The 24,920-nt window shown below is 46.1% G+C and overlaps 1 protein-coding gene across 4 annotated transcripts in view; it reads left to right on the forward strand.

The window, feature by feature from the left end:
* The window catches only part of LOC105471547 (E74 like ETS transcription factor 5), a 47,399-nt gene that overhangs the window by 20,496 nt on the left and 1,983 nt on the right, over positions 1-24,920 (forward strand). For 3 of the 4 annotated variants that reach the window (XM_071074888.1, XM_011724062.2, XM_011724061.3), the window contains exons 3-6: positions 11,772-12,005; positions 15,444-15,494; positions 22,748-22,816; positions 24,278-24,473. In XM_071074888.1, the coding sequence (XP_070930989.1) occupies positions 11,772-12,005; positions 15,444-15,494; positions 22,748-22,816; positions 24,278-24,473 (550 nt within the window). The remainder of the gene's footprint in view (positions 1-11,771; positions 12,006-15,443; positions 15,495-22,747; positions 22,817-24,277; positions 24,474-24,920) is intronic. The other variant, XM_071074889.1, reaches the window with a different exon arrangement.

The following is a 24,920-nucleotide window of genomic DNA, read 5'->3' on the forward strand; positions in this document are numbered from 1 at the left end:
TGGCCTTGCGGCCGTGCACGACTCAGCTAACCTCTCTGAGCCTCATTTTGCTACCAAGTAAAACATACGTCTCTTAGAGTTATTATGATATTTAAACAATGTAGTAGAAAGAAAGCCCTTAGCCCAGGACCTGGTATACTGTGGTTGCTTGATCATGGTGATTTTAGCCAACATTTACCAAACACAAGCTGTGTACCAAACCTTGTGCCAAGCGCCATCTCATCCTTGCCAAAACCCGATGAGATGAACAATTATTATCCCCGTCTTATAAATGAAGAAACTGAGATATAGAGAGGCTAAGTGACTTGCCCTGGGCCTCACAGTTAAGCTCCATGCAAGTTGACCCATCTTATAGTTGATATCACACTGTGGTTATTGATATTAATATATCATTATTCTCTGAGCTTCTATTTCTTTTTCCCTAAACCAGGGGTGATGAGAGCTACTGTAAGGACTAAGGGAGCCAAAGGGTGTAAATATGTAGCCTGGCACAAAACAAGTGCTCAGTAAATATGAGCCCCTCGCTGTTCCCCAGGCCCCCCTCCCCACCCTTCCTCCTCTCTGTCAGCTGGGATTTCTCTACCTGAGAAGGCAGCATGGGACCTTGAGAAAATCCCATGCCGGAGGGAGGCCAGCCGAGCTTTGCCCCACGAAACCCTCTGAGGGCCTCTGTCACTGAGGTGCTTGGGTGACCACACATCACAGCACACCTGGCTGACTGCTGGCACACAGGAGCACGCACTGCTTGGCGGTCCTGCAAGTGCCAAAGAAGCTGTCAGTCCTCACTGAGTGTTAACCCCATGTAGGAGTCCAGACTCAGTATCCGGAGGCAGGCAGTGTGCAAGAGAGGCTATGTCTCCAGGGGCTCCAAAAAGTCCACTACCAGAAGCCCCTGCCTCTGGGGCCAGGGGCCAGGCCACACTCACAGACTTGAGGCACTTACCTACATAATGGAATCCCACACCTGCCCCCACCCTACAAGGACACACACACACACGTGCGTGCGCGCGCACACACGCATATGTGAAATCTCTTACCCTCATCTGTAAGGTCTAGATCATTGCATTTGGACTTGAATCGAACAGATACATTGTACAATTCTCCTTTAGGCGTAAGAAGCACCTCATTTCCCAGAAAGATATGAGAAATGTACTCCATCTCCTTCCCTTGAAATTTGGTTAACAGGTTAAATCCGAAGGAGGAAAATGAAAACTTTCAAGTCGCCCTGCCCTCCCTATGTGTCCCACAGTGGTGGGGCCCAGCTCCAGGCTCTCTCTCTACCTATGCATAATGCCAGGCCTCACTTAAGCCAGACCTGCCATTGTGGGAGCCCCTTCTTTCTGCCTATTCTGCTGGGAAGCAGTTGGGGTGGCAGTGGGAGGGGTGGGCCACAACCACCTGCCCCAGGCAACGGCCTGGACAGTGAAGCAGCAGCTCTGTGTTGTGAAGACCTGGTGTGTCCCAAACGGGAAGTCTGGCTTTGACACTGGCTGTGTCATCTTAACCTCTCATGTCCCAGTTAGTTTTCTCATCTGTAAAATGGGAATGACCACAGTGCTACACAATGACTCATATGCGAATGAAATGAGTTATTACAAGGGAAGTGTTTAGGACACAGTCTGGTACCTGGTAAGCACACATAAGTGTTTAAAAAATTGAAGGATTAGCTGGACTTGGTGGCTCACACCTGTAATCCTAGCACTTTGGAAGGCCAAGGCAGGATTATCACTTGAGCGTAGGAATTGGAGACCAGCCTGGGCAACATAGTGAGACCTCGTATCTATAAAAAATTGTTTAAAAATTAGCTGGGCATGGTGGCACATGCCTGTAGTCCTAGCTACTTGGGAGGCTGAGGCAGGAGGATCCCTTGAGCCCGGAAGACCGAGGCTGCAGTGAGCTGCAATCATGCCACTGCACGCCAGCCTGAGTCACAGAGAAGGAAAAAAAAGGGTCAGGGAGCAGGCACAGTGGCTCCTGCCTGCAATCCCAGCACTTTGGGAGGCCAAGGCAGGCAGATCACCTGAGGTCAGGAATTTGAGACCAGCCTGGGCAACATGGAGAAACCCCGTCTCTATGAAAAAATACAAAAATTAGCTGGGCATGGTGGCACACACCTGTAGTCCCAGCTACTCGGGAGGCTGAGGCAGGAGGATCCCTTGAGCTCAGAAGGTTGAAGCTGCAGTGAGCTGTGAGTGTGCCACTGCACTCCAGCCTGAGCAACGGGGGAGACTCCATGTCAAAAAAAAAAAAAAAAAAAAAAAAACAAGGATTAGTTTCAGTTTGGGATAATGAATAAGTTCTGGAAGTGAATAGCACCGATGACTGCACAACAATGTGAATGTACTTAATGCCACTGAACTGGACCCCTAAGAAGAGTTAAAATGGTTAAGTGTTACATTGTGTATATTTTACCACAATTTTAAAGAATGAAGTTAACAGAAGTGATCGCCAGTGGCGTTGCCAGAGTTCCTTAAATCCATCCAAGTCTTAGATACTCAGACACGGCTCTCCGGCCAGAGGCTTCTGTATTTCCATCAGCATCATGAAAGGTTAGACCAGGTCATTGCTAGGATTCCTTCCAGAAGCTTCTGTGATTCCTGCATCAGGCAATATCGAAGACACAGCCTTCTCTTCCCACGACCCATTGAGAGAACAGAAATTCCCATTAAGGCATGCGGCCAGTGAAAATAAAATATCCTTCAAGACTGGCCCAGGTTCCTAAGGCTCCCTGAGGGATGGAGCCCCCAGGCTTTCAAGTAGCCACCAGCCCTCGGGATTTCAGGGGAAGCTGAGTATCTCTGACCTCCAAAAGGTCAAAGTTAAGTGCGAAATGTTCACCTGGAGTGAACACCTCTCTTGGAGCTGCCTGGGCACCAGGTGAGCCTCATAGCCCCTGCTCTCCTCCGCATCCCACAGGTGGGAGGAATAGCAGGAGGAGCCTTCTGTCTGTTTTCAACAAGGATGTTGCCACCAGAGAGGTTGCATCTGTCTGGAGTTTCTGCAAAAGCCCCCTCTGCCAGGGCTGGGTCAGGAGACAGCCAGCTTTGCCTCTGGGCACTGCTCAGCCAACTTTCCCTGCTCCGTGGCCAGCAGGCTCTGAGACACCTCCCCTGAGGTCCTTACCCACCTCCTGGGAAATACTATCTGGAATTCTGGGCCCCCCTAAAGATTGTCCCAATGGCAGCTTCCTGTTCACCCAGGTTCATGGGCAGGCACTGCCGCTTACCAGCCATGTGACCTGCAGCCAGTTTTTTGAGATATGCTTTCCTCTGCCTCCTAGAGCTGGGGAGATTGAATGAGATTTTGTGTACAAAGTGTTTAGTCACATGCCTGGCACTTGGGAAGTGCTCTCCCTAGCCAAGTACTCCTCACCACTCCCTGTTGGGTAGAAAAACAGCCTTCCCTCTCCTCTCTTCATTGTCCATATTGAACAAAAATAACAACAGATCTCCATCTCAAGCTTCCCAGTTCAGAATTTTTAGCAGCTTAGATATTTGAGACCTGAGGGTAGGGAAGTAAAAGGAGAAAAAAAAAAATGATGTGCCTTCTAGACAAATGATGTCTGGGAGAAGGAAGGGTGGAACACTCAGTCTATTTAGGAAAACCAGCTGTTCTCAAAAACCCTTCAAATGGCTTGAGCAGAGTGCCGCGGAATCCGTGCCGTGGTGTGGTAACCACAAAGGATTCTGACCTGTTCTTTGAAGCAGTACTTCTGCTTGGCTGCACTGCAGGCTAGAGGGTGGACAGTCACAGATTGCAAAATACTCTAGAACTTCATGAACTCACCCTGCCTTGCCTGTGGCTTTTTCAAAGTAAAGAATGATGACTACTGGAAAATGTATCCAAGTGGGCGGGAGGGTTGGTTGGGGGGGGGAGGCTGCATGTAGTTCACATGCATATGATATTTTTAAAAGATGGTTTCTCCAGTCGAGTTCCAATAGCCAACCCTCCGGTAGTCATTGAGTACCCTGGTCTTGCCGCTACTTTCTTTCTGGAGTTCTTTCCTTAACCTCCACGGACCCACATCCCTCCCCTGACAGCCAATGTGCCACGCACACATGCAGCGCCTTGTTTGCTTTGGAATCTTGCTTATACTTTGTCAGCTGCAGACGTTTCTAACCTGAGGTTCCCAAGAGGCTTTGGGGGTTTCCCAGATGTTCCTCAGGGACCACCAGAGAAGGCAGTGGAAGGGACATTTGAGAAGATGGGGCTTCGGTCCTTCTGTCTCCACCTCCATCCCTAAGCGTGCTCCTCCACTTGAATTCTGAAGACAGTAGAGCACAGTGAGGCTGGGCTGCAGGAGCCCAAATACACCCAGATAACCCATTCCTAGCTCTGCCACTTACGGGTTATGTGAGCTTGGAAAGGGTCACACCTGTGAACCTTACTTTCTCCCTTTGTAAAATGGGTGACATGATATAGGACTTCACCGCATTGTGTTGAGGACGACATGAGAAAGCACAAAGCATTTAGCGTGATGACAGGCACATCCTAAGTGCTCGATAAATATGTTAGCTATAATATTATTGCACAATGTGAGATTTTATTTGAAGAAAGCACTTTTTGTAAGGGAAGAAAGGTGCAAAACCCACTGGTCAGAGAAAGAGGCATTTGGATCCCCACATGGGCTTTCCTAAGCAAGCTTCATGTTTTACGTACAGAAGTTTGAAAGCAGATACAAAGGAAAGAATCTAAGAACTTCTAAATCAAAACCAGATCAACAAATACAAAATCATCTGAAAGTCTGAGGTGAGCCCTGTGGCAGCGCCCACACCTCAGGAGGACTCACCTCTAGCCCAGTCGACATGCACCTGAGCCTTCTGGGTGACTATGGCCCCAGGACTGCTCAGGGCTTGGCTCTCTTGGCCCCTTCCTAACTCCATGGCTCCCAAGGCCATGGCTACTTTGCAGCCAGCCCTTCTCCTCTTTTCTCTATCCAGTTTCCTATGCTGCACTGGACTTTACTTTTCCATCTCGTGGTCTAAATCTTTCCACAGGCTATGCTGGAAAGCCAGGAAGAGGTATGGGATGGAGCTGGACTGGCTCTGGGAGGAAACTTAAAAGCCATTTATCACTTCAGGTTTTCCCTCGTAAAGTCCTTCCTTTCAGTGACAAAGCAGCAATTGATGGTGCCCCGGGCAAAACACTTTCCCCACTCCCTGTGCTAGTAAATCATGCTAATTACAGTCCAAGGTTGTCTAACTCGGGCCTCCTCTGACCCAGACTGTCTGTCTTGTCCCAGCCAAGCCCTGAACTTGCTTTACTCTAGTTGTTCCTCAGCTAGATTGAGGAAGGCCCCGTTCCCCTGAGAACAAATGTAGTCCTCAAATAATAACCAATAACAGGTGACTTATACTGAAAACTTACTGTCGTTCAGATACTGGGCTAAGTTCTTTACATGCATTATTTCCTTTTCACAACAAACCTCCTAAGATATAGGTACTATTGTTATTTTTATTTTTACCAATGAAGGAAGTTGAGGTCCAGAGAGGTTAGGACAGTTTGTTAGAGTTGCACAGCTAATCCATCGAAGAGCCAAGATTTCAAATCGGGAAGGTCCATCTCCACAGCCCAGGCTCAGCTGCCACACCCAATCCTGTGACTTCTATGGGAAGCTCCCTTCCACTCCAAGAGGCTCACTGGCAGAATCCTAGAATGGAGGCTGGGAACAAGAATTGGATTCTTGTACAGAATTCCTGTAGCTGGCAGGTTCATCTAACTTCATAAACTTTCTTATCACTGCTCCCCAGTCAGCAGAGGAGAAAGATCAAGATCTGCTCCAGAGGGACATAACTGAAAGCTCTAAGCTCAAACTTCTTTTACAACCTGCAGAGTTTGCATTCTGCTTCATATCTATTTTGTTGTAATATAAAAATCACACCAGGCACAGTGGCTCATGCCTGAAATCCCAACAATTTGGGAGGCTAAAGCAGGAGGATTGCCTGAGCCCAGGAGTTCAAGACCAACCAGCCTGGGCAACATGGTGAGACCCCGTTTCTACAAAATTAAAAAATTAGCCGTGCATAATGCTGCACACCTGTGGTCCCAGCTACTCAAGAGACTGAGGCAGGAGGATTGCTTGAACCCAGGAGGGTGAGCCTGCAGTGAGCCATGTTCAAGCAACTGCACTCCAACCCGGATGACAGAGTGAGACCCTGACTCAAAAAAAACAAACAAAAAATTAAAATTTTCCCTCAAAATTTTTGCTTTGAGTGAGGCTCCAAGAAAATGACAGTGTGGGTTCCAGGATCTTTATATAGGAAGGGCTTAGGGACAACAATCCATTTGGAAGAGATGGCCAAAGGACTTGTCTGGATTTTTTTTTTTTTTTTTTTTTTTTTTTTGGAGATGGAGTTTCTTCTCTCCTGTCACCCAGGCTGGAGTGCAATGGCGCCATCTTGGCTCGCTGCAACCCCCACCTCCCAGGTTCAAGCAATTCTCCTGCCTCAGCCTCTCAAGTAGCTGGGATTACAGGCGTGCACCACCACGCCCGGATAATTTTTGTATTATTAGTAGAGACGGGGTTTCACCTTGTTGGCCAGGCTGGTCTCAAACCCCTGATCTCAGGTGATACACCTGCCTCAGCCTCCCAAAGTTCTGGGATTACAGGCGTGAGCCCCTGCACCCAACCTGGAAATGATTTTTCAAGAACACTGCTTAATACGGTTGAGAAGACATCAATTATCTATAACAAAGAATGGAGGCGGGGGATTATCGGACCCACCCTCTGGCCTATCTATTGAAGATGCACAATGAATATTACGTGACTTTCAATTAACTGCTCTGCGCACCCTGGGGATACAGCACCACCATCACCACGCTCTCCTCTGCTCAGTTTCAGAAGTCTGAGTCTTGTGTGTGTCCTGATGATTAAGCATTTTACAAAGTCAAACGCAGACTCGCCTGTGTCCCCAGCTTTTAAACCAAAGATGGCAGCATTAAGGCACCTAACTCAGGCTGGCAATGCAGAGACAAATTAGCTAAGTTTGGTTTCTAATATAATTCCTATTTTTTTAATGAAGAAAATAAACCGAAGGTCTAGAAAGGGACAAAGCTGCTGGCTTACACATTTTAAAAAAAATTAGAAGTGTTTGAAGGAATGTAATTAAAGTGGTGGCATGGGAAGCCCAGGAGGTAACCCTAATATTGACAAGTGTAAGTGGATGATATTTAATGAGCACTTGCCATAAGCCTGGCCCTGTTCTAAATACATTCCATGTATTAATTTACATAATCCTTTTAATAGACCAAATAAGTAGGTCCTATTATTTTTATTTTGCAGATGAGTCCAAGGAGGCAGGACTACTAAGTATGAGAGACCATGTGCCCTTTCAACTTTGAAGGGGAATTCAAAATATAGGAATCCTGGTTTCAAGTTTGAGAACAGTGATTTTCAAGGAGCCTCCTGGAGCTAGTACCTTCACCTCCACTCCCAGCAAAACAGGGTTGCTTTTTTCCAGATACGTTTTAACTTGAAGAAAGTATTATTCAACTATAAAAGAATCCTTCAAAGTCTTAGCATGCCCGCTCTAAACAATAATCTTGAAGGAGACAAGTGTCCAAAAGCCTGTGAGATTCTTCATCACAAAGTGATGGCCAGGAGTGATCCAGCGCATGAAAACATTTTGACTGGGCTTCCCGTGGTGTTTTGTAAAAATCAAGTCAGTTGCCACACTTGAAAATAGAAATCAGGAGATTTCAGTTAGTAATCTGGTCCTGGCAACACAAGGCCCACCTTTCCACAAGGCAAGAGATCAGATAACCATTGTCCACTTTGGTGTGAACTTTCCAATCCCCACTGTCTCCACATGGGGCCACTTCAGGCATAGACATTATCTGCTGAGCCTGTGGGCATCTGGTGCACCTACCCAGCGCTGAAAGCTAAAGTCCTCCTTCTGAATTTAAATGCATCTCAGGTTATAGCATCATTTGTGAAAATACCCCCAGAATTTCTGAAAACTCCCTCTAGCTCAATTCTTCCATCCAATGCAGCTGGCCCTGAAACACGTGTCCTGACCCACTTCAGACTTCAAAGGAGCTGGCAGAGCCTGCTGCTTAATAATAGTGACCTATGGGCATTCAGAGTAAGCCTACCAGGCCCAGGATGGGTCTCTACCAGTCGACAGAGAGAGAAGGGCCTCATGGCTCAACTTCCCCAAAATGTTGAGATTATTTTATAAATGATAGAAGCATTGAGAAAATCACTTTACATTTCCAGACAACACAACCCATTAAAAATAATATAGTCTGCCAGTACATTACCCCTTATTTTATTCCCCTGAGTTCATGTCTTCCAAGTAGCAAAAGGGTCTTCATCATGTCTTCATTAAGGTTCTAAACACTATCACCTTCAGTCTCTCCATCCTCTTTCTGATTCTTCAAACCTAGATTGTATTTTTTATTTTTTCTAGTCAGGCTCTGCTTATCCATTATTTATAATTACAATTATACATATGTGCCTTCATCCAAATCTAACTTTAGTCAGTCTTGAGATGTGTGCCCAATTTGGTCCTCCTCAACCAAGAAGAGTGGGGCATGGTAGGAGGGAAAATGCCCACAATCAAGAAGAGTTGGCGGGGCCTAACTCCTTTACTGACCGACCATGTGACCTTACAGGGGTCCCGTCAGTCCCTGGAACGGCAGTCTCCTCGTGTGTAAAGTGGAGAGAGTGTCAGTCACCCGGTCAGTTACACTCACTGAGGTAGGCCTGTGGTGGGCTAGGCCAGGCTCCAAGCACTCCTGGTTCAGGGTGAGTAAAAGCTCTAGGTCCGGAGGGGAGGGATGAGGAGGACGCCTGAGGGGCACTGACTGGAGAGGGGGAGACCCTCTGCGAGGGGGAGTGAGGATGAGCAGACATTCCTCGGGAGAAGGCAGATGGGGACCACGTTCCATCCAAAGAGAAGCCCCTGTGAGAAGACTCTGGGCCATGGAGCCTGCTGAGAGAGGAGAGCAGGAGAGGGGCGGGTGAGGAGGGGCTGACGGCGGCCTCCCTCGTCTGGGCAGCCTCTGCTCTGCCGCCCTCCTCCGGTCCTGAGGATGGGACCCCCGGAAAAGCACCCCCTGGAGGCCTGCCATAGCACCCAGAGCAGCCATTTTTCTCCCAACTCTGGGGCTGTGGAAGGAGTTTGTGGATGAGGAGAGGGAGCCTCCGCAAGGCTCTGGCTCCCCTCCAGGGGCCAGGGCCGCACACAAAGCCGCTCTGTGGGTGAGCTTCAAAGCGGAGCGCCGAGGAGCAGGGAGCCAGCGCCAGCAACACCTTCCCGGCGTGGGGCCGACTCCCTGCCCGGGCGTTTCTCCGAATCCTTGAGGCCCCCTTGGCTTCCGCAAACAATATGGCCCTCTTCAAGTGCCAAAGAAAATAACAAGGGGGTGGAAGCAGAGAGGGGAGGGGAGGGAAACAGGGGAACAGAGCCTTGGCGAAACCTTTCCATGAAAAGAAATCGACTGTGCCTTCCACGGCCGCACACTGATAGTCATCTAGGGCAGGGCCCGGGCAGAACCCGCAGCTGAAAAATGTCAAGGCTCATAAACATCTCTCACGGGACGCCAGGGAAGTCCAAAGGCCCCTCAGGTTTACTAAAGCCAGAAATCAGTAGATGAAAGCTCAGGCCGAACTCAGGAGTGGCCCCTTGTTCTACCAGGAGCCCCTGCCTGCCCTGAAGAGCCCCCACAGGCCTGGTAGGCCGGCTTCAGCCAGTGGCCAGTGAGCAAGACCTGAGTCATCGGTCTCACCGGCTCCCTGGCTCTTCCTATCTGCCAGGTAGAGGCTACGACATCAGCCTCAAGCACCCTGGCACAATATTGACGCTTTGATGTGAATGCGTATAAAATTCTGAAAATTTTTAAATAAATTAAAATAAATCAACTGCCCCTCCACCCCCCTTCGGTGGTAAAAGAGATCTCTGGAAGACCTTTGAGTTTTAAGGGGAGCCTCTATCTCCTCTTTTGTGGCATAGCACAGTTACACCTACTGGATAGGATTGTTGAGAGGACCTGAGAAACTTGAGATGACAAAAACACGTAACGCCTCGGCTGGCATGCAGAGGGTGCTGAGTGAGTAGTAGCACCTGACTGGCACAGGACCCACCTCCTGCCTGGAATCATCAGCAACTGACAATGGTGCGAGTTCTACTCACCTTTAAATGCTGCAAATGGCACCACTGCCATTTGCTGTGGAGTCTAACATGTGAGGGACCCTTTCTGTCATCGTCACCTTAGCCTCTCTCTGCTCTCTGCCTTTCTTCTCAGGCCCTCGTGTTGTGTTCTCTCCAGCTCTCTCCGTGCCTCAGCCACTCTTCATGTTCCATCTCTGCTCTGTGCTGACCCTCTGAGGACCGGTAGGGCGGCGTAGGGAGAGCAATGGCTTTCCAGTTCAGGCGAGGGTTCAAATCCAGCTCTGCCACACACTGGCGCGGGTTCTTGGGAAAGTCCTCCATGACTTTCAAGTTCCTCTTCTGTGATCTCCTGGGGGACAGGGACCAAACCTGTCCGCCATAAATCTTTAACACACAATGTGTGGCTGCACACATAGTAGATATTCAATAATAATGTTCGTAATAGCATTTAAATCCTCCAGGCTCTGTTCCAAGTACTTTTATGTATATTAAGTCATTTAATCTGCAGAACAACACTATGATATAGGTGCTATAATTATTCCAAATTTACCAGTAAGGACACTAAAGCTTTTATTTATTGAAGGAAATGAATAAATGAATGAATGTATTCCATGGCAGATACAATAATTGTTTATGTCAAAGAGCCTGACCAAGTACCTAATACCTCACCTGTTCCATACCTTATGTCCACCCCACTTTCCATTTCTCCTAAGAACAGTAGGACAGAACTGTCGAACACCAGATCTCTGCCCCTGGGCCAGGCAGAGCCACATCCCAGCCTCCCAGACAGATGGCACTCACAACTGTCTAGGCATGTACACAACTCCTCTAAAGGAGGGAGGGGCTCTGATCTCAGGATAGAAATTACTCCGAACACCACCAAAAACACAAAAGCAACAATACAACCAACTGTCCTGTGACCACCTTCCTCTGGAGGTGCCTACCATGGTGACCCAAGGACGGTCAGACTCTGGGCAATGTCTAATAACCCAAAGTTCTTGGCACAAGATGGCCAGTAACTGTGCAGAAACAAATAGCCAGCATTGGGTAGCTGCCCTTTAAAGCACAGGGGATCAAACGAGCTTCAAATGGTGTCTGACACACAGTAGGCATTTAGTAACTATCGAATTGGTTGGTAAGTTTCTGTGCACCATTCTACATACATTAACCCCAAACTCCATAACAGTCCTGGGCGTTGAGTATATTGTCCCCATTTTACAGATGAGGAAACTGAGACTTCAATGCCCACAGACCTTGCCCAAGTGGAAAGTAGTAGAATCAGAATTTCAACCCAGCTTGTCAAACTGCTGAGTTTGTTTTTTTGATATCATGTTATCTGGAATCAAATAACTGAAGGGCTGTTTTCTTTCTTTCTCCACTAAATGCCTTGTTTTAAGCATCAGCACTAAGTCTGGTTATTTCTTGTCCCTGTCATTCCCTCTCTGATGCCAAAGTTCATCTTTGTAGGATCCAGTCCCTCTGGTTTTCTCTGCAGAATAGAAGGTGACGTGGGCACTGCAGAACACCCAGGACTGGAGGCCCTTTCAACTCATTGGCTGAGGGATGAGGTTGTCACTTAACTGATGGATCCTTCAGGGGCCCTCTCGAAGGCTGTCTTGGGACTGTTGTCCCTCACTTCTTTCTCCTTTGGTGCAGCCTGTGACTCATACTGGACATCAGTCCACCCTGAATACTGGACTAAGCGTCACGTGTGGGAGTGGCTCCAGTTCTGCTGTGATCAGTACAAGTTGGACATCAATTGCATCTCCTTCTGCCACTTCAACATCAGCGGCCTGCAGCTGTGCAGCATGACGCAGGAGGAGTTCGTCGAGGCAGCTGGCCTCTGCGGCGAGTACCTGTACTTCATCCTCCAGAACATCCGCACACAAGGTCAGTGTTCAGAGGTCCGGGCCTCCAGGGGAGGGACCAGGATTAGGACCAAACCACTTTGAGAAGTCCTTTCCCATCGTGTGACTTGCACAGCAAAATTTTACTAACTGGAGTTCTCATTAACCCAAACCTTCAATAACTGGAAGCTAGTATGCCAGAATTGGGGATTTTAGGGAAAAGGGAGCAAGTTACAAAAATTCAAGTTGAGTGCATTTAAAAAAAAAAAAAAAAAAAACTAACACCACGTTCAGGGACTGCCCAGGCACCAGGCTGATAATAATACAGTATCTTCATAATGATTTGAAACCACACAGGATGGACAAAAAAGAGGTTTGTGCTTCATCTCTCATTAAGTGGAAGAGGAATATAAATAGACTCCCCATTTCCACGGGAGTCCAGCTAATTATTATCACATTCCTAATGGTCAAGGATCAAGTGGCCAGAAGGTGGCGCCAATAGCATTATTTAACCTTCAACTGGCCTTTCACATGCAGAATGTCGATGGACATTTTTTCAATCCAGAAAGGTTCTTTGAGAACATTGAGCTCTAATGTTTCCAAATCACACATAGATAAAGGAACTGATATCCTGAGACATTGAGTAACTTCCTCAAGGTCACACAGCAAACAGGGCTGATTCACAGAAAGTCAGTACAAAGCGAGGACTTGGAGATCTGAAAGACCTGTGTTCCAACCCTGGCTCCAATACTCCCGAGCTATGGAACCTCTGGTGAGTGGCTTAACCTGCCGGAATCCCCACTGCCTCACCTGTCCAATGGAATAATGACACCTCCATGGGCTTTTTGAGAGGATTCAGGGAAATATTACCTAGCACAGCATATGAAGATAGAAATGCATGCAGTAAATGGCAGCTGTTTCCATCATCATTAATATAACCAAGAGGTGTATTATAGGATGTTAAAGGAAACATATCTCAGCTCAATTTTAAGAAGGACCTCTTTTAAAGTTAGCACTTTCTTTTGAAAAGGTAATTCAGAAGATACAGGAGATAGGACGATCCCACCACTGTGGATAATCAAGTAGTCTAATAGCCCCCTGCTTGAAGAGGAGGCTATGACAGCGACTCTTGTTTGGACAGAAAACCCACAGAGGACCCTCCTGCTCTGTGATTCTTTGCCCTCCTCTTGATCCTCATCCATCATGAGCGCTTGAGGGCACAAAAGCTAAGAATGGTGGCCCTTGGACACTACATGGCTTGGGCTCTGGGAGCCAAAACTCCAGTGACAATGACCTGCCAAGAGCAGCGATCTGTGTCCTGTGCTCAGAGAGGGCACTCCCTGAAAGAGGACAAGTTTGACCAAGTCACAACAGCTCCAGAAGAAGGAGCTTGGGACTCCATTTAGGATCCTCCCAAGGGAACAGGCTTACACAAAAATCCTAGGGCCTCGGAGAGGGGTGTATTTTATTCTGGAAAAATATGCAGCTTGGCAATGCCAGCTTGGTCAAATGTCAAGTCAACCTCATTCATCTCCACGCCATTGTGCAGCCCCTGTGCTGGCATCTCCCACCTCAAGTACCTCTCTTCCCTGGCAATGGTCGCATCAAAAAAAAAACAAAAAACAAAACAAAAAAAACATGTTGGCTGGGCACAGTGGCTCAGGCCTGTAATCCCAATACTTTGGGAGGCTGAGGCAGGCAGATCACCTAAGGTCAGGAATTCCAGACAAGCCTGGCCAACATGGTGAAACCCATCTCTACTAAAAATACAAAATTAGCCAGGCATAGTGGTGCGTGCCTATCATCCCAGTTACTCAGGAGGCTGAGGCATGAGAATCACTTGAACCCAGGAGGTGGAGGTTGCAGTGAGCCGAGATTGCACCATTGCACCCCAACCTGGGCAAAAAGAGCAAAATTCCGTCAGAAAAAAAAACAAAAAAAACAAACAAAACAAACAAACAAACAAACAAAAAACCTGTCCGTGGTTTTATTACCCCAGGGGTCTGTGCAAAACTAATAGGCTAAACCAACTGCTTTTTAATAGGCCATACATTATCTCTTCTTATTCTAAGGAATTCCTGCAGTCACAATGCCACCTTTAATGGTAGGATTTCAAGCACTCTCTAGGCCAGGAGGGTTCCATGTTGAGCAGTAAAACTGTCTACTCCACCAATCTACTCCATTCTGAAATTCCTCTTTTAATATTTCTCAAGCAGATACGTGGATTGTAGATTGTGGAGATATGTATATTGTGATCAAAGTTCACGCTGTCCCCATTTGCCCAGGAAACATCATTTCTACCTGTGATCCTGGAGTAATTATTGTTACCATAGCACTACCTTTCATTCTCAGAAGTGTCTCCATTTGGATCATAAATTCTGCAGTGAACTGGGGGTTATTACCTCATGTATGCCTTATACCTCCCCATAGGTTTGGACTCTGGCAGAACAGGACACAGAACAAAGCAGTTTTGTCGAGGAGAGTAGCTGGAAGGGGGCTGTAAGGCCTGGGCATCATCTAGCACTGTAGGTATTACAGTAGGATTTAAGGGCCCAGACACCTGGGGACACTGGTTGCTGAGAGGCAAGGACAGAGGGTGGCTTCTGCAGCCTAGGAGAGGAATGAGCCCCTCTTCCGTCTCCCATCCTGTTCTCAGTCGGCCCTTTGGACAGAGTCAACTGAGGCGCCTGGCTGACCAAAACCAATGAGAACATGACACTAGGAATAAACAATCACAACTGTGCCCTGCTTCACCCTGCTTAGCAAATAGAAATTAGTCCTCATGTTAGACCAAGCTAGGACATTGGTATCCTTCAGCCCACACTGGTACGTGAAAACACAATCTGACACTCCTTTCAACCCCAGCCCACCCCATTCCACAGAGGAGGGAACCAAGGCCCTGACGTCATCTTCCACATCCTCATTAAACTCGGCATTCACATAGACCTTTGCACTTCTTGCAACCTCTTATGTCCGTCCTCCCCACTGACCAGCACATAACAGGCATTCCAATCCCAAGGGATTAGAGGTCTTGTCAGAGACTATAGACTCTTAGCCAAAGGGGGGCTTAGTGGGTATTTTATCGCGTGGTGTCAGTGAGAAAAACCAACAAGCCCAGAGACTGAGTGACTTGGCAAGCCTGCACAGGAGTCAGTAGCCCAGCCCAGCTCAGAGCCCAGTCCTGGACCCCAGACTAGAGCTTACTCCCAAGTGCCTGCTCAGAAAATCTGCAGAGGCTGCTGGGAAGCCTGGTTCTGGGTGCTTCCTCCAAATGACCTTTAAAAATGAGGAAATTATCAACTCTCGGGGATGGCTTCAGGGTGGCACTCTAAGGCCAGATGGTCTCCAAGGTTCCCTCTAAAATGTAACCAACCTCAAGAGGGACAGTCACTCCACTTCCCTCCAATACCCCCTCTCCTGGCCTGGTCAGTGGAAACCAGGATTGCATGGTATGCTTTGTGGATTTTTTTTTCTTTCTCAGGTTACTCCTTTTTTAATGACGCTGAAGAAAGCAAGGCCACCATCAAAGACTGTAAGTAGCCAAGCGCAAACCACCCAAGGCTCTGTCAAGACTGTCATTGGCACATGGGCTTGACCATTCTTTTAGGATCGTACTGAAAAGTTGATGAACTGAAACAATCCCAGACCTGGAGAAGGCAGTGGGGAAAAGCGTGGTGGAAAGAGTATGACAGAAAGAGCGTGGGCATGTGTCTGTAGGACCATAGCTTGGGTCTGTGTATTGCTGATCCTCTGAAACTCCATTCCCCTATCTGTAAAATAGTGTGACCCTTGTGGGTCGTGGTGAGTTTGAGAAACGATGCACACAAAGAGCCCAGGATGCACCACCAGTGTAGATGCTCCCAAAACCAGTATCCGTTTGTCTATGTATTACTTCTAATACTATTAGAAGCCTTGTGGTTCATCATGCTTAAGAAGACTCTGAGCTCACTAAGTAGGTAGAGTTTATAATTATAAGACGATGGAGGATCTCAAATAACCTTGTTGATGCTAATGATTGACCTTCCCTGTTTCACTTTGGCCCATGAAGAAGGCTTGGGAAAGGGATCTTTGGTGCTTTCAGTTTTTAAAGATGACAGTGATGATTTTTATTAGTTACTGAGTCCCTGATCCAGAAGCCAGGAAGAGATGTGGTCCTGGGCAAACCCCATTCCCCCATGGGCTTCAGCTCAGTCATCTGCAGAGGGAGCAGAGCACATGGTGATTTCCAAGGCTTCTGAAGGGTGCAAACTGGAGGGGCAGACACAGAGGGAGTATTCTTATGGTTTATGATTTTTTCCTCCTTAAAGTCCCAAACAATCAGCTGAGGACTCACGTTACTTGGATCCTAGTTAACAAAAGTTTTTGGAATTTTGTGTTTTGTTTTGTGTTTGGTGCTTTAGCACAGGAATAGCCAGTTTGTGGATCACATGCTACAGGCTTAAGCAGGTGCGCCCTGCTCCACAGACCGCAGCTGCCCTCGCACGAGCAGCTCTGCATTCTGCCAGGTTTTATCACTCGGGGCCCTCAGGTGTAGCATCTCACCCACCTGTGAACAAAGCGCACCCTGTTTCCTGGTGCTGGTAGAATCCCTTGTGATCCATCTGCAGCGGCCTGGGGGATATAAATCCCAGCTTTTACCACCCCACCTAACGCAGGCAAAGCCCCTGGAAGAAATGAGCCTGTGAAGCCTGGGAGACATTACTATGGCCAAAGGCTTGAGCCACAGGCAGGCATTTGCTTTACTCTCTAAGTAGTAGTGACCCAGACCTGACCAACCCTTTCTCCAGGGGTCAGTGTCTTCACCTACAAATGGGAATCACTTACCAGCCTGCCTTCCGCACAACAAAAGGAAGCTAATGCAATAGAAAGAGAAGGTGTGCCCAGTAAGTGCTTTTGAAGTAGGTGTTACCTGAATATATAACTAGCCACAGTTAGATTCAGTGTGGTGATGATTATGATGACAAGGATGAGGATGAAGATGATAGCTAGCGTTTATTGAGTGCTTCCTGTGAAGCAGGCCCGTGCTAAAATCTTTATAGACATTGTGTCAGGTAATCTTCCCAATATGAGACAAGTCCTAGTACTATAACCTTTTTATAGGGGTAGAAACTGAAGCTTAGAGGTTAAAGGTGACATGCTTAGAAGGCAACAGATGACCCAGGTGTGTCTAAATCTGAAGCCCTTCGTGCCTTTGCTCCCCTTACCCATTTATTTCTCTCCTGTTTCCTTTATTCTTTGAACAAACATTTATTGAACACTTACTATATGCCAGACCCAGAGCTAGGCACTGTAGCTGCGGCGATGAGCACTATTTGAGTCTTGCTGTCATTGAGGCAAGGTCGGGGTAGAGATATTAAACAAATAACCCAAATTATAAATACATTACTGCTCATCATGATGATATAAAGCAAAAGATCAGGGTGCTTTGTGTGTAATGGGGAAAGATTGCATTTAAACTGGGTCCAAGGACAGCTCTTTAGAGGGAGAGATATTTGAATTAAAGCATGAGCAGAAGTTAGCTAGGAAAAGAGAGAGAAGAAGAGGTTCCAAGCAGTGAATGGCCAATGCGGAGGCCCAGAGGCAGGAACAATCTTGGTGTCTTAGAGAAAGAACCAAAGAAGGCCAGTGAGTCTAGCATTAGCTTGGCCAGTACAGTAGCCACTAGCCACATGGGGCCAGTTTAATTATGTAAGTTATATTAAAATTCAGCTCCTCAGCTGCATAGCCAAATTTCAAGTGCTCAGTAGCCACATATGGCTGCCATCTTGAACTGCTCAGATCCTATTGAGCCGTTCAATTCTGTGATGGTGGAGGCATAATAACTTGCATAACACTCAGGGCATCAGTAGTCTCAGCAGCATTAGCAGAAGGAGGGATGGGAGCTGAGGCTGAGAGCAGGGTAGGGCCAGATCACACACCACTTTGTGGGCAACAGAGTTAGGATTTCATTCTGAGCAAGCTGGGAAGCCGCTGAAAGGTCATAAGCATGAAAGTGGTCAGATCACATTACGTTTTAAGATCTCTTAGGCTGCTATTGTCTGGGTCGGAAAGCAGTCTAGCCAGGAGGCTCCTGCCCAGAGGAGTGAGGATGATGGTAGCCCAGACCCAGCGATGGGAAAGAGGTGGGGAGAAGTTTCTCCATTCGCATCTGAGGAAACTGGAGGTGTAATAACTTGCAAGTAAGTGCAGGGCTGAGATTTCAACACATTTCCTCAAAGTCTGTGCTTTTTACATTGTGCTATGCACACTCACACATGCACGCACACACACACACACGCACATATGCACACATGTTCCCAGACCCTTCTGTTCACTCTGCTGCCCACTCAGTTGAGGTCCAAGGCCCAGGAACTCCTCAAGGTCTGGGCCCAGCTTGACAATAGTTCAAACAACAGGACTATTTTTAACTTAGTGCCCACTGAAGGTGCCCGGACACACAAGCTACAAAACTGTCAGAGCTGGCCAAAGCAAAACAACCCCTTCCCTCTCTGCTTGGTCTCTTCTCTCCACCTGCCCCACTCCCCACCCACCTCCACTACAGAAATGCCAGTAGAGGGTATGCTGGGCCCAGGAACCAAGCCTACAGTCCTGGGTTCGCTGCCAGGCACCTCCCTGCTCCTGAGCCTCAGAGCTTCTCTGCACCAGCCTGGCATGGGGTGTGGGCTCCATGGCTGGACTGCAAATGTCATGGGGATATGATAAACTTGTTTTGGAAACCCTGCAACTCAGGCCCCCACCCCAGCTTCTGGAGTGCTTGCAATCAACAATGGAGGATATATCCTTTGGCCACATTTTAAAACTGTCCAGGCTCAAGGCCAACCAAGCCTCTCCAAATCCCACAGACTGCAGAGAGCCTGGGCCATGTCTCCCCTCAATCCCCACCAGCTGCAGGGACATAGTCAAGGTGACGAAAGTTGTGAGCCAGGGAGAGGTGCACCCTGAAACACAACTGGCATTTACAGAGAAATATAATGGGTCCATGGTGGTGCTACAGATCCACCGCCCAGTGCTGGTGGAGATTGATTTGGGAACCTGCCTCAATATTAACATGGCAGTCATGACTTCAGCCCCCTGCCCCTGCCCCTGCCACCACCAGCCAAGCGAGGCCTTGACTAGTCAACCAACGAGTACCTTCAAAGCCATCACTGCAGAACTAGGAACAGAGAGAACAGGGCTATCTCGGCAAGACCCACAGAAGAAACTCCCGCCAGCCTCATAAACTCCTCTCATGCTGACCTGTACTGTGTTCCCCCTACCAAGCCAGATCCCCTTCCTCCAAAACACGGGAGAAATCATCAAAACCAAAAGGGCAATGTTTTTCCTCCCACCTCTTGCCATTTTGGCATTTCAACGAAAGCTCGTTGTCTATTCACACTTAATAATTCACCTTTGTTTATGACTCCATTTGTTTTCTCTTTTCCTAAAAGATTAAATCAAAACAACAGATCGATCTGGGGATAGTAATAGACACATCTCAAAAGGGTGGGGAAGGTTAGGTGAGCATCTGACAATAGCAAATGCTTAACAAATCTTAGCTAATCATGGTTCATTAAATGTCTATTGAACACCTGCTGTGAAAGACATGATAAAGTAGTAGTTATGAACATTAGCTTTGGAATGAGAACTCTCTGGTTCCACCATCTGGATAAAATTCTTAAGCTCTCTGGGCTTCCAATTCCTCCTCAATAAAATGAAAATCATGGTAGTATCACACAGGGTTGTTATAAGGATGAAATGAGATACTCTATGTGAAGCCTTTAACAAGCACTTGGCATTTAATAAGTGCTCCATAAGTATCAGCTAATAGTGGAGGAGAAAAAGAGATGAATCTTTCCAGTAAGGTGGGCCCAGTATTGTGACACCAAGGAACACACAGGTGCTCTCTATAAGGCTCCTAAGGGGCCTAACCCAGAGGGTCAGTTCAGAGAAGCCTTCCTGAAGAGGTCTTGTGAGAAGTCCGCTGTGTGGAAGTGGAGAGTGGGGAGTCTGTGCAAAGGTCCTGAAGCAGGAGGAAGCCACGCCCCCAATGGAACCATCTGACCCAAGGGAAGGGAAAAAGTTGGGAAGCAGAAAGAGATAAGGCCGGAGATCTAGGTGGGGGTCAGTCTGTGAAAGGCCTACTTACTGTGCAGCCTTCATCCTGGAAGAAATGGGGAGCCACTGCAGGAAGTTCAGCTGCCGAGCAGGCATGACCCAGTGGCACTGAGAGAAGTCACCCTAAGCAGCAGTGTGGGGCACAGGATGTCATTCCTGCCCTTCCTTCATTCAGCAGTGGCAATGTACATACTAGATGATGCAGCAGGGATAGTTGTACAGTATAATGTAGTATAGCATAGCATAGCATAGCATAGCATAGCATAGCATAGTATAGTATAGTATAGTGTAACACAGTACAGTATAGTTGGTATAGTGTAGCACAGTACAGTATAGTTAGTATACTACACTACAGTGCAGTATAGTTAGTATAGTACAGTATAGCATAGTACAGTCTAGTTTGTATAGTACAGTATGTAGAGTAGAATGTAATATATGGTACAGCATAGTATAGTATAGTATGTACAGTATAGTATAGTTAGTACAGTACAGTAGGGTATGATTGGTATAGTATGCTGCAGTATAATACAATATATTATAGTTGGTACAGTACAATATAGTTAGTATAATACAGTAGAGTATAGTATAGCACAGTACAGTATAGTTAGTATAGTATAGTGCAGTATAGTTAGTACAGTAGAGTATAGCATAGTTAGTACAGTCTAGTTTGTATAGTGCAGTATGTATAGTAGAATGTAATATATGGTACAGTATAGTTAGCATAGTACAGTATAATGTAGTCAGTACAGTACAGTGTAGTACAGTATGTACAGTCGAATGTAATATATGGTGCAGTATAGTTAGTATAGTACAGCATAGTATCGTTAGTACAGTACAGTATGGTATGATTAGTATAGTATGCTGCAGTATAATACAATATAGTACACTTGGTACAGTACAGTATAGTTAATATAATACAGAACAGTATAGTATAGCATAGTACAGTATAGTTAGTATATTATACTACAGTATAATATAATATAGTATAGTTAGTACAGTACAGTTAGTATAGTATAGTACAGTATAGTACAGTATACTGTGGTGTAGTAAATATAATATAGTGTCATGCAATATAGTATAGTTGGTACAGTACAGTACAGTTGGTATAGTACAGTATAGGATAGTGTAGTTAGTACAGTACAGTAATAGTATAGTTCGTATAGTGCAGTACAGTACAGTACAGTATGATATAGTAAGTTGGCATGGTATACCACAGTATAGTCAGTATAGCTGGTCTGGTATAGTACAGTATAATGTAGTTAGTGTAGTATAGCATAGTACAGTATAGCATAGTTAATATAGTGTGGTACAGTACAGTATAGTTGCTATAGTATGGTACAGTATAGTTAGCACAGTATGGTGTGGCATAGAACAGTATAGTTAGTATAGTACAGTATGGTGTGGCATAGAACAGTATAGTTAGTATAGTACAGTATGGTGTGGCATAGAACAGTATAGTTAGTATAGTACAGTATGGTGTGGTATATAGTACAGTATAGTTAGTATAGTACAGTATGGTGTGGTATAGAACAGTATAGTTAGTATAGTACAGTATGATGTGGTATATAGTACAGTATAGTTAGTATAGTACAGTATAGTGTGGTATAGAACAGTATAGTTAGTATAGTACAGTATAGTGTGATATAGAACAGTATAGTTAGTATAATACAGTATGATGTGGTATAGAACAGTATACTCAGTATAATATGGTGCAGTACAGTTACTATAGACTAGCACAGTGGCTGCTCAGTGATACTGAGCACCTACTATATGCCCAGCAGTGTGCTAGATACTGCACGGTTACGTCTGGAAACACAAATCCCTGCCCCCTCATGTACACAGACCGTGAGCTTCATGAATAAATACACCATAGAATATGCTTGAATATTCCATGTAAAATGCGGAGCAGTGGGGAGAATGTGCAGACCCAACTTGATGGTCAGAGGAGGCCTCACTGGAAGGTGATTTTGAACCAGGATTGAGATGAGGGCGTGCACAAGCATCCAAGGGAAGAGCGTGCTGGACAAGTGGAAGAGCGACTGCGAAGCCACTGATATGGAATGTGCCTGCACATTTCCGGAGAGCCTGAAGCCAGGGTGGCTGGGGCAAAGCAAGCAGGGGACTAAGAGAAGCGGTGGAGACTGAGTGTGAGCTGGAGGGGCAGATCTGGTGCCACCATTTTAAAAACTCATATACTACTCTGGGACAATGCTTGTCCAGGTGTCTCAGGTTGTGACTGACAACCTGAGTTATCATTTAAGTCAGCACGGAGTTAACGTTTTGCTTTCTACCCTTCATGAGCTCTAGTCTCTTTGCTTCTACTTGTGTCTCTTCCAGTCTGTTCTCCACACGGGAGCAAGAGAGATCTTCTTAAATTGAGGATCTTTGCTCTACACTTTGATATAAATTCCCAAGTCCTTACCATGGTCTCCTAGGAAGGGCCTGCATGGGCCTCGATCAAAATCAGATTTATTTATTCTCATCAGGGTGGGTGAGATTGAATACAAGTGCTCCTCAAAGCCACATCTTAAAGCATCTTGACATCTGCCACCTACTAATCCCCCCAAAGTGCCTAATGTAGTGTCTTCTACTACAAAGGCATTCAATTAGTGTTTGCTCATTTGGGTATGACTTGAGGTCTGAATATGGCCTCTGTATCCCTTTCCACTGCTATAAATTATTCTATTTCAGATGCTGATTCCAACTGCTTGAAAACAAGTGGCATCAAAAGTCAAGACGGTCACAGTCATAGTAGAACAAGTAAGTGAAGGATGCCGGTTTTCATTTCTAATTTCTTAAAACCATTCCTAAGACAAAGTCATCTACTTTAATAAGCTTTGAAACTAAACATTTGAGTTGGACCAGTTACTCCCCAAGGAAGGTAGTAAAGAAATCAATGATTGCTTTTATATGTATTATCGAAGTCAGACTGATTTCTTCTCATAAGAGTGGGTGAGATTGAGCATCTGACAATAGCAAATGGCAAACAAATCATAGCTAATAATTATCCAGTAAATGTCTATTGAACACCTACTATGAAAGACATGATCATAGTTGTAAACATTAGCTTTGGAATGCAAACTCTCTGGGTTCAAGTTCTGGCTCCACCATCTGGAGCCAGGTCCAATCCTGGGTCCACTGTGGCTTCTTCTCAGAGGAGGATAACAAAGAAAACACTGGGAATTGGCAATCCTATTAGCTTCCCCAGCACTAAGGGATCTGCCCAGAGCAGTGTCAAGATTGTACTTTCACAAACGTGTGTGAAGAAAACAATTGCTATATGCTGGATGTGATTCTAACCACTTGGTATGTATTAAATCATTAAATCCTCTAACCTATCCTAGGAGACAGGTACTCTTATTATCCCATTTTATAGATAAAGTAACTCTAAGAGTTTATGGTTATAAAGGTACGAAAAGGTGAATTCAGGACCCAGACCCAGGCAGTGGGACTCCAGAGCTGGTCTTAACCACCAATCATAGAATAAGAGAAAAACCAGCCTCTCATGAAAAATGAAATTTCAGGATCTGTCCACCCAGACAGTTGTGGCTATGGAATCAGTACAACCATGCTGCCTGTCAGAAAAACGAATGAAAAGATCATCTGATGGTCATTTCATTCATTCCACAAAAATTAAACTGTAGTTCCATAGAACATCTGAGTCATAGTGTTGCCAGTCAATGTAAATTGGGTGTCTCTGAATGTGTGTTTCACAGTTGCTTCGATGGGAGACACAGACATGTCACAGCTCAGTAAGTTTCCAGGTAAAGCAATCAGTCATAACAATGGGAAATATTCCCACAAAGCAGCAATTCTCATGAGCTAGTGAGAAATTGTACATCTCTTCTCTTAAAATTAAAAAAACAAGCTGGGCACGGTGGCTCACGCCTGTAATCCCAGCACTTTGGGAGGCTGAGGCGGGTACATCCCCTGAGGTCAGGAGTTCGAGGCCAGCCTGGTCAACATAGCGAAACCCCATCTCTACTAAAAATACAAAAAATTAGCCAGACGTGATGGTAGGTGCCTGTAATTCCAGCTACTTGGGAGGCTGAAGCAGGAGAATCACTTGAACCCAGGAGGCCAGGAGGTAGAGGTTGCAGTGAGCCGAGATCACGCCATTGCTTTCCAGCTTGGGTGACAGAGTGAGACTCTGTCTCAAAAAAATAATAATAATAAATTTTTAAAAAATTGTAAATAGCTAATGTTTTCCCCTTTTCAAAGGCCTCCAAAGTTCTCATCTATGGGAATTTGTACGAGACCTGCTTCTATCTCCTGAAGAAAACTGTGGCATTCTGGAATGGGAAGATAGGGAACAAGGAATTTTTCGGGTGGTTAAATCAGAAGCCCTGGCAAAGATGTGGGGACAAAGGAAGAAAAATGACAGAATGACATACGAAAAGTTGAGCAGAGCCCTGAGGTAAGTTAATAGCATAAAATACCATGAGCCTTCAAGAAGAGTTATATAAAATCGCTGGCTGTAGAAAATTACACTGTTTCACAGGTTTTTTACTTGATAATGGAAAGGTCATGAGACAAAACTTTGGTTGTTAGTTACAGGTAGGATTATGGTTTGTAACTTGACACGCCGTCCTTAGCATTCTTGGCAGTATTCCCCAGGGATCACTCTGAATCCAGGCCATCTCGCACACCCACACACACACAAAAAAAACACACGTTTTGAACTGAGAATGGTGAGTTTCAGTCTTCAAGATGTCTGTTAAAGGTTTAAGTGTAAGTTGATAACAGGGCGTGAAAATACCAGGGTAACCAAAGACCAGCCTTGTCACCTGAGAGGAATGAGGAGGCAGTGTTTGTGTTCTGTTGTTTTCCTAGGGTGCAAGCTCTCCCAGAACTTCTCTTCTGC

Source organism: Macaca nemestrina, chromosome 12, assembly GCF_043159975.1.
Source record: "Macaca nemestrina isolate mMacNem1 chromosome 12, mMacNem.hap1, whole genome shotgun sequence".
NCBI lineage: Eukaryota > Metazoa > Chordata > Mammalia > Primates > Cercopithecidae > Macaca > Macaca nemestrina.